This window comes from Electrona antarctica (assembly GCF_951216825.1).
Source record: "Electrona antarctica genome assembly, chromosome: 8".
Lineage (NCBI taxonomy): Eukaryota > Metazoa > Chordata > Actinopteri > Myctophiformes > Myctophidae > Electrona > Electrona antarctica.
The window spans coordinates 22,357,104-22,370,442 of NC_136789.1; the positions used below are offsets into that span (position 1 = coordinate 22,357,104).

At 42.0% G+C, this 13,339-nt stretch overlaps 1 protein-coding gene across 5 annotated transcripts in view; it reads right to left on the reverse strand.

Annotated features, from left to right (window-relative positions):
- Positions 1–13,339, reverse strand: part of gabrg2 (gamma-aminobutyric acid type A receptor subunit gamma2) — a gene marked incomplete at its 3' end in the record, with an annotated part of 68,861 nt that overhangs the window by 38,246 nt on the left and 17,276 nt on the right. For all 5 annotated transcript variants that reach the window (XM_079508475.1, XM_079508473.1, XM_079508474.1 and 2 more), the window contains exons 3-5: positions 8,962–9,182; positions 7,159–7,241; positions 2,581–2,718 (exon numbers count right to left, since the gene is read on the reverse strand). In XM_079508475.1, the coding sequence (XP_079364601.1) occupies positions 2,581–2,718; positions 7,159–7,241; positions 8,962–9,182 (442 nt within the window). The remainder of the gene's footprint in view (positions 1–2,580; positions 2,719–7,158; positions 7,242–8,961; positions 9,183–13,339) is intronic.

Below are 13,339 nucleotides of genomic sequence, written 5' to 3' on the forward strand. Positions count from 1 at the left end.
TGATGACCAAAAAATAAAAAGATATGCAAATTCTAAACAGACAACTGTACAGTACATACAGAAACTCCTTGGACCAAAAGACGTGAACAAGCATTCTCTCCCTATATGATTTAGTCTTTCATGTTTTACACTTTCCTTGAGTTGATCAAAACACTGCAGATCCTGTGTGTGTGTGTGTGTGTGTGTGTGTGTGTGTGTGTGTGTGTGTGTGTGTGTGTGTGTGTGTGTGTGTGTGTGTGTGTGTGTGTGTGTGTGTGTGTGTGTGTGTGTGTGTGTGTGTGTGTGTGTGTGTGTGTGTGTGTGTGTGTGTGTGCGCGCGCGCGCATTGGTATGCATGTGCGTAATCTGCGTATGCATGCCCATGTGTCTTGTTTGTGGACATAGGCTTGTATTCTTTCCCAAAGGTGCGTGCGTCTGTGTGAGTGTGCTTATTTATGTGTGTATGAACGCTAAACAGCTGTCAAGGCAGCCGTGCATGACAGATGTGCCACAGTGCACGTGCATGAGAGAGCGCCTCGCTTTGTTAGCTGACAACTAAAATAAACAGAGCATTCTGCTCTATCAAACACTGCATTCCTGCGAAGGGGGGGGGGGGGGGGGGGGGGGGACTTTTTGCTAATTGTATGAAAACTGAATAATAAAATGGGTCATTATGTATGTGCACCACTCCTCTGTGTAGCTCCTCTATGTACTCCTGAGTGACTGCCATTGGATATTTTTTAATTTTCATTGTCATGAATCATAGCTTCAAATTGACATATTGGTTGTTCAGTTTGACCCACCAGTTTTGGAGATATGGCTTATAGAGTAATGTCTTGCAGAAAACAGCGAGTTGAGAAAACAAGCTTGAAAGGTTCACTTCTGTGGACTGACTGGACTCTTAACATTACACATCTCACACAATTTCCACTAACAAACGAAAATATGGCCATGTTTACTGTATGGAGGTAGTAGTAATAGCCCACATCTAAGGCAGCATTCCTTATGCTGTGAATATGCCTCTTGGGACTGTGGGCACATACATTCTAAAACGTCGGTGCATGTGTGCGAGTGATTAAACAATATAATTTACGAGGGAACATTTGATTTCGACAGGCATTCATTTCCCATTGTTGTGCCCTTCTGTCAGTTCCCCGTGGCAAACATAGCTGATCTGATGAAAATAAATCTTGTTTTGGCCAAAAGGTGTAAGTCTCTTTCTTGACAGACATGCCTTTCCACAGGCAACGGGGAGGGAGGTCCCAGATTACATAAAGCCTCATTTCCATATAATTGCACTGAACAACATTACATACATTAAGCGTGATTTATAGTTAACTGATCTGAACACATTGCAGCATGACGCGCTGTGAGTTCGTAGTGTTTGAGAAAGCAATACATTTCTGTCCGCTGCAAGTGCTAGGAAGTCGAGGAAAAGCAGCAATTTTCTCTTTTCTCACAAACATTCATATTCCTGTATACGTCATTAGCTGGTGGAGTCCAGCCAATAGACATCAGATTTTATTCTATTCTTCTCCTTCTTATTTATTGCACAGTACAGTCTTTTAATCCAGCAGCATGTACTCTTGCTAGGACATGCCAAGAATAAATACAGGGTATAATTAATTTGTGGAGGAAAGCACAGTAGAGTACGGAACTACGGACTAGTCTAGATTTCATTTAAATTGACTCTCTCTGGGTTTGATCACACCTACAGGTATAGGTTTTCTTTGATCAGCAATACCCCGGTTGCAAATCAAATCTAGCCTCGCATAGCCAGCCTTCATTTGCCTTTGCAATGCATATTGCCACAGGCAGATTAAGTCTGGCCCCTCTCAATTGTGGGGGGACTTCGGGGCCGAAGTGGTGACGAGCCAACCAGATTCGTCTAGAACCATACTATAACCATTAAAGGTATATTCAGTGATTTCACTTCATTCAAATGTCACTTTTTTCCCCTTTTTTTTGGGATAATCCTCCCTACCATAGAGTGTGCTGACCATATAAGGAGTTCCTCCATGTCCCCAGTGAGCCCCTGGGGTCAAAAAACCCTAGTTTCAGTTTTGGTGGCGGGTGGCAAAGCCTTCATCCAATCAGGATGAGAGGGACCTTCCTCCAATCATGATCGAGTGGGGGCACATGCTGGTGGCCTGTTGCACTTCCCCCCACTGTAGAGTGTGTGCATGTGCACATTTTGTTACCGGGGCGGACTGGGTGGTTTTCCAAATCACCCAAATCACTGAATGCTCCTTTAAGTATTCAAATATTTGAATACTGGGCATTGCAAAAAATAAAATATAATACATTATAATAATATAGGCTAAATCAAGCTGAACTACAGTATGCTGCTGTGATTTATCTTCTCTGGAGGCTTCCCAGAGTTAGTGTCGGAGTGTCCTTCATGAGCAAGACACTGAACCCCTATTTGCTCTTGATGTGCTGGTTGGTGCCGCCATCGGTGTATGACTGTGTGTGTGAATGGGTGAATGTTGTAATGCACAATCTATGTAAAGCGCCTTGGATAAAGGCGCTATATAAATGCACCATTTACCATTTATAGGCCTAATTTATGTAAGCCTGCAGTAGACCAGTAGATCTTACCTGAGACGGTCCTGACGATCTCTGTAGTGTTCCTCAGGCCAACGAAGGAGAACTGGTAGAGCCTCCAGGAGCGGATGTCTCCAACCTCCACAGAGCTCCTCTTCCACTTGTACACAATCTCCTCCCGGGGGTATCCATCTGGATGGATGAGACCAGTTAGAACACAATACAACAAGCAGAGCAGGACAGGACAGGATGTAACATGAACAAAAAATTAATATGAAAACTACTGTAAATAATGGTGGTGTCATATTTTTTTGTCAGGGGTTCAATCACCAGCCCGAGTCACACCAAAAGAAAAGTGATAGTTAATGCCTCTCTGCTTGGCACTCGGCATCAAGGGTTGGAATGGGTGTAATTCCAAGTCCCCAGACTAGCATCATGTCAACACACTATGGAAACAGGAGATAGGCTCTTGACCCATGGCCCACGTGGTTCAGAAGCAGTAGGTTCCCAATTGAAGGCTATTATTTACAGGACCACTGCATGAAAACAACATGAGACACTGGACAGACAGACATGATTTGGGCGCTCTGGTCACATCCCCTTCCCCTTCGTAATCTTCAGCGGGTTTGAGTAAATGGTGATGCCCCCATATTATTATAGTTTTACTGAGGTTAGGGTTTAGGGTTAGGCTGTCAATCACAGCGACTGGCCAATCACACGTCACCATTTACTCAAACCGGCTGAAGATTCCATGCTCGCTTTCACCAGTGGATTAGATTTAATTTACTTTGTTGAATACGATTACAGTAGGATAATGTGCAAATCACAGTGGCTGCGTTTACATGAACAAATTCATTCGGAATTAATGCATTTATTCCATCATCAAAGTGTAGGCTACAATATACCCTAGGTTATTCAATTATTGTGTTGTTCTTCTCAGCACATTCTGTTGCTAGAAACAGAAATTGGCAATTGGGTTAGTTATTACTACTAGTCCATACCGTTCGGGTATATGACATAACCAACGTATGTGCAGAGTTTCTCCCAACCTCTCTCTCCCTTCTCTCCCCCTCCCTCCCTCCCTACCTCTCTCTCTCGTCTCTCTCCCGACCTTTCTCTCCCCTTATATTGGCTCCTGTGGCACACCCGTTATGTGACGCTCAGCCAATCACGGCACAGAATGACACACCTTCCAGCCAATCACTGTGCGCATTATCTGAGGACGCATTCCATCCACACATTTCAAGTTTTCAACCTCACATTTCGTCCTTCTGGTCATCGGTTCGGACCTCGGCTCACCCATCTACGCATCAAAGTGTCCATTAAACCCTAACAGCTCCCCACAGAGCGCTCATCAAAAAGCCATCTCAGCAAGCCATCTGCTGGGTGAATGCAGAAAATGATCACCCCCCCACTCCCCTCCCCCCGGGGACGATACTATACTCACAGGGGTGCCCACACATTTATGACGTACTTTCAAAATGACCAGCTCAACAAGATCTACCCACTGAAAAAATAATTGTACCATTGCTGAAAATAGTTTAAATATATAATGTACCTGGGGGGGCTTTGGAATAGGGAGGGAGAAATTATGACAGGCAGTTTCTGCTGTCAAAATATGTCCCCCCCCGTATTTAACTTAAACGCCCAATGCATTCTCAATGGCAATAGCACAAACTTTGGCATGCTACTAGTCCTACATACTTACACCTAGAAACCCCATTCAAACCTATTTAGGTTCATCTTACGGTGGACATGTTTGCCTGAAAAGAAATGTTTGAAATGTTTCATAGTTTTTAGAAATATAGTGCTTTCAAATTTGAGAAATTCACAATGGGGCTCAATGGCAGATATTGGCACGTCAAAAAAGCACTTTCACCTAGAAACTCCATTCACACTTTTTATAATTCAGCTTACTGTGGAGACACATGCTGGAACTTTTTACTTTGAAATGATTTGTAGTTTCGGAGTTATTTAACTTAAACGCCCAATGCATTCTCAATGGCAATAGCACAAACTTTGGCATGCTACTAGTCCTACATACTATACTCCATTCCCCCTATTGTTTGCAACCAGAGCCAAGCGAGTTGGTAACATCAACTTTCCCTGTTGCACACTGTACTGTAATGTTTTGTTTGTTTCTTTGTTTTGTTTCTTTGTTTGCTTTTTAATTGAAGTGATGTCTTGGACCTCAGATGGGCATGTATCCCATGCCCATAGATGGGCATGTATCCCATGCCCATTACCTCAGATGGGCATGTATCCCATGCCCATTACCCACATTAAGCTTAGCTCGCCGGTGAGCCAATCCAGCATTCTGCCCTTTAATCTGCCATTGCGTCTAAAACACAGTGTCTTGATGTTCTTCTGTTAGAATTGTGCTGCTGCCAGGGAAACAGTGTGCTTAATTGTAATAGACAAAAAGGGACGTCTAATAGTTTGTGTAATCATGCAAAAAATGACCCAGGAGGAAGAGTCAACAATAAATGAAGCTATTCGCTGCTTTTGGAATATGTGAAGCGATTGTGGAGAGTCAGTCAGGGAATTGAATGTGTTTCCATCACAAAACAAACACAAGCATCCAGCCGTTCTGTCGTGAACTTCGTTCCAATGGTAACAGAGATGACTTCTCTGATGGTGTGCACAGACGCAGCAAGAGCTAAAGCCTTCGTGTGGAGTATTGTATTAAAAAGAGCCATCCTTTTGGGCATCAAGAGGTGCAATTCTTGGCATGTGCTGAGAAAATTATGTTAAATGGTGAATTGCTGCATCCTGCTGATCTCGGAGATTGAGCTCAACTGACACATAAACTGATTTTATGAGTGCTGAGAACATCTTTTCATCAATTTTTAAATGCCTTTCTCTGTCCTGTTTTTGAGCCCACAGTTCCCTTTCTCTTTGTAGTTACACTGCAGCTATTTAGGAAGCATTCTCTGGAGAATATCCAGTGGTGCCTTGCCCTGTAGCTTCTTGGCAAAGCTCATTAGCATAAATGAACCCTTTAATCCACTCCTCACAAGGAAGAAAGGCTCCCTGTGGGCTCTGTCACAGTCTTAAACAACTTCAGAATAATACTGGCCGAGCAGGAGGTATGGTGGATATGACTTTGACAAACAAACACATTCTCTTTTTTTCCCAATTTAGTGTAGCCAATGATTTATTTATTTTTCACTCCTTTTTTCCGCCCAATTTAGTCATCATACCAACAAATTCCTCCCCACACATGTCTGCGTTGTCACTGCTATTGTATCGTACATGCTCACCTGCCAGTGAGGAAAAAGCACCTCTGTCTTACTCATCCTAGCTGTTCAACATCCCCCTCTTGACAGGCGCCACCAAAGCCTCCCCGCCCTGCTTCCCTCCCCTGAACACGGCAGATTGTGTTGACGCTCAGTCAAACCGGATGCACATTTCACCGTGGTGAATTCCAACCCCTAGACTCGTAAACAAGACACTTTCACAAAATGGTTACAGCTGAATCAATTCGTTCGAGGTGATCTAATTGTTTCAGCTACACAATCTTCAATATCTCTGCCTGACAACCACCGATCTAACACTCAGGCCTTCGTGATGAACTAGCATACTCGCCCTACTAATTACCCAGTGCAGTGTTTTCTCTGCTCTCTCTTTCCACGCTTTACTAATGCGGCTGTATCGGTAATATTCTTCTGTTTATGTTTACTAATGACACTATATCTAAACATGGGGCGACTGTGGCTCAATAGGTAGAGCAGGACATCCAATGATCCATGTGTCCTTGGGCAAGACACTGAACCCCAAATTTCTCCCGATGTGCTGGTTGGTACCTTGCATGGCTTCCGCCGCAATCGGTGTATGAATGTGTGTGTGAATGGGTGAATGTAATGCACAATCTATGTAAAGCGCCTTGGATAAAGGCGCTATATAAATGCACCATTTACCATTTTAAACAGGACATGCATAATTAGTACGGTATTTCCTTTTCCCCTTTATTTGGAGAAACACAGTTGTAAATACTATACTGTGTAGGGTGCACAGACCGGTATTAAAATGCTGAAATAAGCATTAAAGGCCAGTGTTCTTGTGGCGAGTTGTCCCTTTTCATTAGGTTCAGCTTTTTAGTCCCTTAGTGGCAGCTTACTCATTCTGCTGCTGTTTCAAACCTCCAATAGTGGCAGCTTACTCATTCTGCTGCTGTTTCAAACCTCCAATAGTGGCAGCTTACTCATTCTGCTGCTGTTTCAAACCTCCAATAGTGGCAGCTTACTCATTCTGCTGCTGTTTCAAACCTCTGAACCCATCAATTGGACTGCCGATGATCATTACAGTTATACCACCCTCAAACTCAATCCGTTTGATTTGATGAAGACTTTAAGTGTGTGTAATTCCCTTTTAATATGATCCTGTTAAAAATCTCACTCCTTAGTACCTCAGTAGTGGGATTATGTTTGGGGGTATATTTTTGATTTAAATTGTCATTAAAAAAAAAAAGGAAAAAAAGTGAAGATTTAAATGATATTTAAATTTCCGCACGCGCGGGCATAATGTGGGATGGATGGATGGATGGATGGATGGATGGATGGATGGATGGATGGATGGATGGATGGATATGGAAGGAGAGAGGAGGTGTAATCAGCATATGGCGAGACTTACAGCTTGAAAACTCCAGGGGACATGAGTGCTCATCCATTGGGAAGTTGTTCAGTTTAAGCTGGCACTCGGCATCGATGGTCAGCCTGCAAATACAAAGACAATTCTGTAATTATTATTAACCACTTAAACCCTCTCCTCTTAGTGAAACGGACTTGAGTTACAAGTACTGCAGTCAGACCGCTTTGCCCCCGCCTACACCATATTATCTACACCAAAATAGCCATTTTGAGCCATTGGCTAATGGCTATTTTTGCCGAATGTTCTTGTTCCTCCCAAAGCTGAGGTTGAAGTGGTTAAATAACATAAAAATTCATGCAGTTACTATCTAACACGCAACATATATCCTAATCTATCTATGCTATTTGGGGGAGAAAAATCCATTAAGATTGATTGTTGCCTTACATTGCTCCACAGAGAATCAGCCCCCCTAGGACATGCATTATTAATTCATGTTCCAATTAATAGCGTTTTCTGTTTTCTCCAGGACTTGGAGTCATTAGACTCCCCCTTAATGAGAATGTGACCTTAACTGACTTTACCCGTCCGTGCGCTCGCTTCTGTCACGTATCATTGTGCTGTGAAACAAAGCGGCCATCCTAATTAACCGTTGGTTGGACTCCAAGTTCCTTAACGAACTAATGAAGATGTTTTGTGAGGGAGAACATCCATCAAGGCTTGATTGAGTCTCTAACAGTTCTCTACATTGTTATTATTGATGATACACTGTAATGCCTAATTTATATTTTGTCGTAGTGTGCTGTGTCGAAAATGGCAAACTAACAATGCATCATTCGCGACACACCGTACGACCTGAAATGTGGAACCCTTTACAACCTTGCCCTGGTTGAGGTCAAAGGACCTGAACCTTGAGGCAATTAGTATAATAGAGTTCTAATTGTCACTGGCCAGCAAAGAAATGCCAGTTGCTTCGGTCACAGGGACAAATCTCTGGCCACTAATAAATGCCAAAGCTATACATTTTAGAAATCTCAGGAGAAATCAGAAAGAGATGTGTATGTCCGTGTGCCGATACCTTTGTGTTTCTGTGGACCCTAAAAGGGCTAGCAGTCAGCATGACTAGTCACCTTGGCAGCTAATGGGGTTCCTAATGAAGATGATACATCTTGTGAGACGTTGCTAAATAGTCAAGTACCAAACCAATTGCATTAGCAATAGATTCAGGTCAGTGTCAATATCACTGTCTCTAACTCTAACCTTTATTTAACCTGGTTAACAGTTTAACACTGGTACAGTTGGAGGCCATCGATATTGTCCTTTTCTTTTTGCTGAGGTTTGCGTGATCTGCGCAAAAGGACAGTTAACACATTTTGGCCGGGAACCCCTTTTGGTGTTTTAAACATTGTTATAATTTAGCTATTGAAAAATAGCAGATCTACAAGCTCATAGCGCGCCACCGAGTGGCGCGCTACGAGCTTGTAGGTCTGCTATTTTTGAAAAATCGTGAAAATATTTATTTCAGAAAACTGGAGGATTTAGAAGGATTTTTTAAAATGTTGAGGTCAGGCCTAAATGGGTCAAATGATAAGGGACAATATCGGTGGCACCCAACTGTATACTGTCTGATACAGTATACCTACCTCAGCTTGTGTTCTAGTCTGTACTATATTGTATGTACAGGTGAAACGGATGTGGGCAAATTACATCCTATCCCATTTATTTCCTCCTTATTCTCACAGTTTCTGAAGTACGATAATTGTGTCTATTTCAGGGTATACAAATATATCTACGAGGCCTTGTGTTATACTCTGTATGCCAGGGCCTTAAGCATTCTTAATGTTTCACCTCAGCGTGTAGAGTATTCGGCCATCATTCCAAATACGGAGCATGCGGTTAGGTGTGGTGATCCAGTGGGCGTCTGCCTTTTTGGAGTTCCGGAAGAATGTGTCCGGAATCCAGATTTTGCCCACCATGTTGCTGTTTAGCCGTAGCACCTTCATCGTACTGTTGAACTTTAACCTTCTGTCGTACCAGGTCTGGGCAAAAAAGATGTCGATGGTGTACTCCTGATTGTGGAGAAAACAAACATTGTAGATGTAGCAATTAGTAGTTAAACTACAAGGCAAAACATCATTAACACAAGGTTAAACATAGCATTATCTCAAAACCTATGAGTACGATTTTAACCATATCATATATTTCGCTATCATATTTATATGCGGTATCCTTGTTGGTTTATGACACATTCATGTTAAATTGTGCCAATAACATGACACCACATTGCCGATTATAATACTACATAGGCCTAACACTCTTGCTCCTTTGAACTTATATGAAGACATAGAACTGTGAATCAACATTTCACCTCCCACTAACTTACTAAGACCACACTGTAAAATCATGAATGTTAATTTAACTCTGACATTTAGTTCCATGTGTACAATGGCAGAGTTAACCCATAAGACCCAATCTGGGTACCCATTGGCAATGAAAATCAGTGCCCTAGTCACAGTCTGTCTCGAGAGACTACATACCGTAAGACCTGAGGCTGATTCTACAAATGCCTTCTAAATCAGTAGTTCTCTGATGTATTTGGCTGTGGGTGTGGACCCCTCCACATCTGAAAATATGTTGTGCCAGGGACCCCCAGAAGAGATATCTTTAAAAAATGGCAGATGTACAAGCTTGCAGCTTGTGGATCTGCGATTTTTGAGAAGCACTCTTCTAAATCCTAAGAGTTAAAAAGAAAATCTAAAATGAATGAGCTCCCTCTCACACTGAGGGAGATCCCCACTTTCACAGCTTTTAAAGGACAATTGAAACAATGGTTAAAAAATAACCAGTCTTGTGATCATGTATGACGCTTAGTCCAAAATAGAGTAAACCTACCCTAATAATAGTTTAATCTTTTCTTAGTTTTTATTCTTACTAGTCTTATTACGTTTGAAATGTACTAGGTATATGTATGCTATGTCCTGTATGTCAGTCCTGTTTCTATTGTTTGATGTTTGATGTCTGGGGACTGCAGATGGAAATTAGCATGTTTTGCTAAATCTGGTATATTTACACTGCATCTTTAATGTAATGTGCATCAATATACACTGTCCCGACTAAATAAACGAATAAAGTAGAATAAAGTAATGGGGGGGCAGGGATATGATGTGTGCAGTACAGTGCAGGATATATACAGGCTGTAATAGGCAAAGACAAATCTTTGGACGGTGAGTGAACACCTTGAACAGTAGTGTGGCATGGTGGCATCACTATAGGGAAAATAATATGATGCTACAATGTTATAGTATAGTCTAAAGGGCAATGCTGTCTGAAGAAGGAAGGCACTGGAGCAAACTCAAACAATTAAAGCCTTTTAAACCCATTTTGGGCGGGAACCCCTCTTGGTGTTAGCATTATGTTATGCTTTAGCTATTGAAAAATAGCAGATCTACAAGCTCATAGCACGCCACCGAGTGGCGCGCTACGAGCTTGTAGGTCTGCTATTTTTGAAAAATCGAAGAACCACTGACAGAAACATAGCTTTTTCAGAAAACTGTCAGGATGTAGAAGACATTTTTAAAATCTGATCTCAGGTCAAAATAGGTTAATTACAGGCAAATAACGTGACGTTTCGATGTCAACACATCATCACCAGGTCATTGCCTTCCTTCTTCATACATACTGTACCAGTCCCGCACCTGAGATGCATCGGACCAGCCTGAGTTTTGGCTTGAGGTGCGGTGGTATGATCCCTTTGTTCCTCATGACATTCACAGTCTCTAGGTATCGCATGATACACATACTGGGCACTGTGGGCTAAAATGATGCACTAGTGGACCTCAGCACACGTCCACCTGGGCATGTCTGCGTGGAGGTTTGTCACTGCGCATTACTAGCACTCACATACCAACATGGTTTGGCATGACACTTCCAGTCCACATCTATTATACTATTGCAGTGTAAAGCTGTTTTCAGCTGTTCTCTTTAGATTTGGCAAATATTATGACCTTTTGTGTGCTTTCAGCGTGAGGGAACAACGCTATGCGGTTTATAGTAGCCATGACTCCAAATGGACATAGTGATCTTCTTGAAATTCACCAATAAGAACAAAACGATTTAGCAAGACCAAAGTTAGTATAAGTAAGAAGAGCTTTGCTGAAATCTAAGACATATGCTAAAAAATATATATTTTTTGACATGCATACGGTAGCCTATTATTACCAAGTACATTGTAACTTGGTATTTCAGTCTTTTGCAATTTACCAGTACCGGAATATCCCATGAGCCGGAGGGACAGGAGCACAGTAGTATAGATTGCATAAAGTGGATGGACAGCTTTCACCCATGGTTAGTTCCAGTCCATATAGCCTCTTGGGATGCATATCTCAAAAATACTAGTCTGCATGGAGTGACGATTGCTCTGTGATCATGAATTTACAAAAATTACATTATTTGGAAAATATTTAGTAAAGGCGCCCTTGCTCTGCTTGCAGTGTTCAGAAGAATGATACTTATCCGCCTATTAGTTTTGAGACTCTATAAGGACTCTGAGAGTGTTAAACAATCACTCGGCTATGAAAATGACTTAACAGACGACAAAGGAAACTGGACTATGAAATAATAATTCAGGGGCACTTTTTCCTCAGTCCACAGCTTTCCTCAGCTGTGAAATCCTTTTGTCCTTGCTAAAGAGCGTTAAAATGTAATTATTATTCAGGTGGGCAATTTGCTTGCTCCTATTGTTTGACTAAAGTATTATCTAACCTCACAACCCACCGTTGCCAGTGCTTTGCCCTCAGTCCAACAAAACCTCTCCTGTTCAGCCCCTCCCAAGAACTGTGTTGCAAAGCACATAAGAGGGATCAAAGTCTTGTCAACAGAGGCATGAGGTAACGGAGACGTGTGATGGAGTGTGTAGTGGGAGAAAGTCGGGAGGAGTGATAAGGATGGAGCCAGGGAAGAGAGAGAGTGAGAGCTGTCAGTCTTTCTTATATATTCTGTGGTATTTGTGGAATGCTTTGGCCTGGCGGCTCACAATGAAGAACAGGGGAAAGAGAAAGTCAGGTCAGGGGATTTGTATATGCGAGAGGACACAAGAGGACACATTAACTTCCTGGCAAAGCATACGGTATAGTCGAACGACAAAGCCAAAATCTGCACTAAAAACTCCTAAATGAGATTTGAAGGTTGAAATTTGATAATGCAACGCAGCGATGAGTGGGGATATCCTGCCAATGCTGCAGTATCACCCTATTTATCCCCTTCTGTCTCTTCCTTCCAGCCAAATCATCATCATAATGTTGCCATATATTGATTTCATGTAAGCTAAAATTTAAAAGAAAATCCCAACCGTGGGCAATGAGGTAGTTCACCTGGTAGAACACATATCTAGGCCTGTCGCAATTATTACATAATCACCTAATCACAATTATTTGAGATAATCACAATTATTTTTTTTAATAATCGCTATAATCGTCATAATAATTTCCATGTTAAAAATGTCAATACATTTTTCCAAAACTTCAAAAGGGTGGAAATGGCAGATCTACAAGCTCAAAATGTGTCGCAATGTGACATGTTTTGAGGTTGTAGATCGGCTATTTCCACTATTATGTTTATTTTGAAGTATTATGGCCTGTGCAACTTTTGTTTACGAAGGCTAAAAGCCAAACAGAAATGTAATTTTTATTCATAATGTTCCAATAATGTTCAATGACAGAAACACAATTAAATTGTTAATCGCAATTAATTGAGTGACAATTAATCATCAAGTAAAATGTCATAATCATGACAGCCCTTCATATCCCAAGAAGGCTAAGTCCTTCCCACAGCTGGCCCTGAGTTCATGAACCCCACTCTATCCTGCCTGTCCCATCTCCACTCGCTGTCACTAAAGTAGAACATGCCCAAAAAGATAATCTTAAAAAAAAGTAATAATTCCCAGTGGTGTTCATGCTTTGATGCACCCTAACCCACCCCGCTCCTCCGTCCAGCTCTGTCGTTCTATTCCAATATCCAATATAATCCCTTCCTCTTCAAAACAATCTGCCGTCCCCGGCCGCCGCATTTGTCATGTGTTTTAGCGTGAAAGCACCGGGACAGTGCCGCTGATTACGTCGGACAGCAGAGCAATCAATCAACCCTTCATGTGAGCAAACAGGCGTTGCAGCTAACGTAGAAACGTGCGGATCGTAGCGGGGACTCACTCACACGTACATGACATTCATAC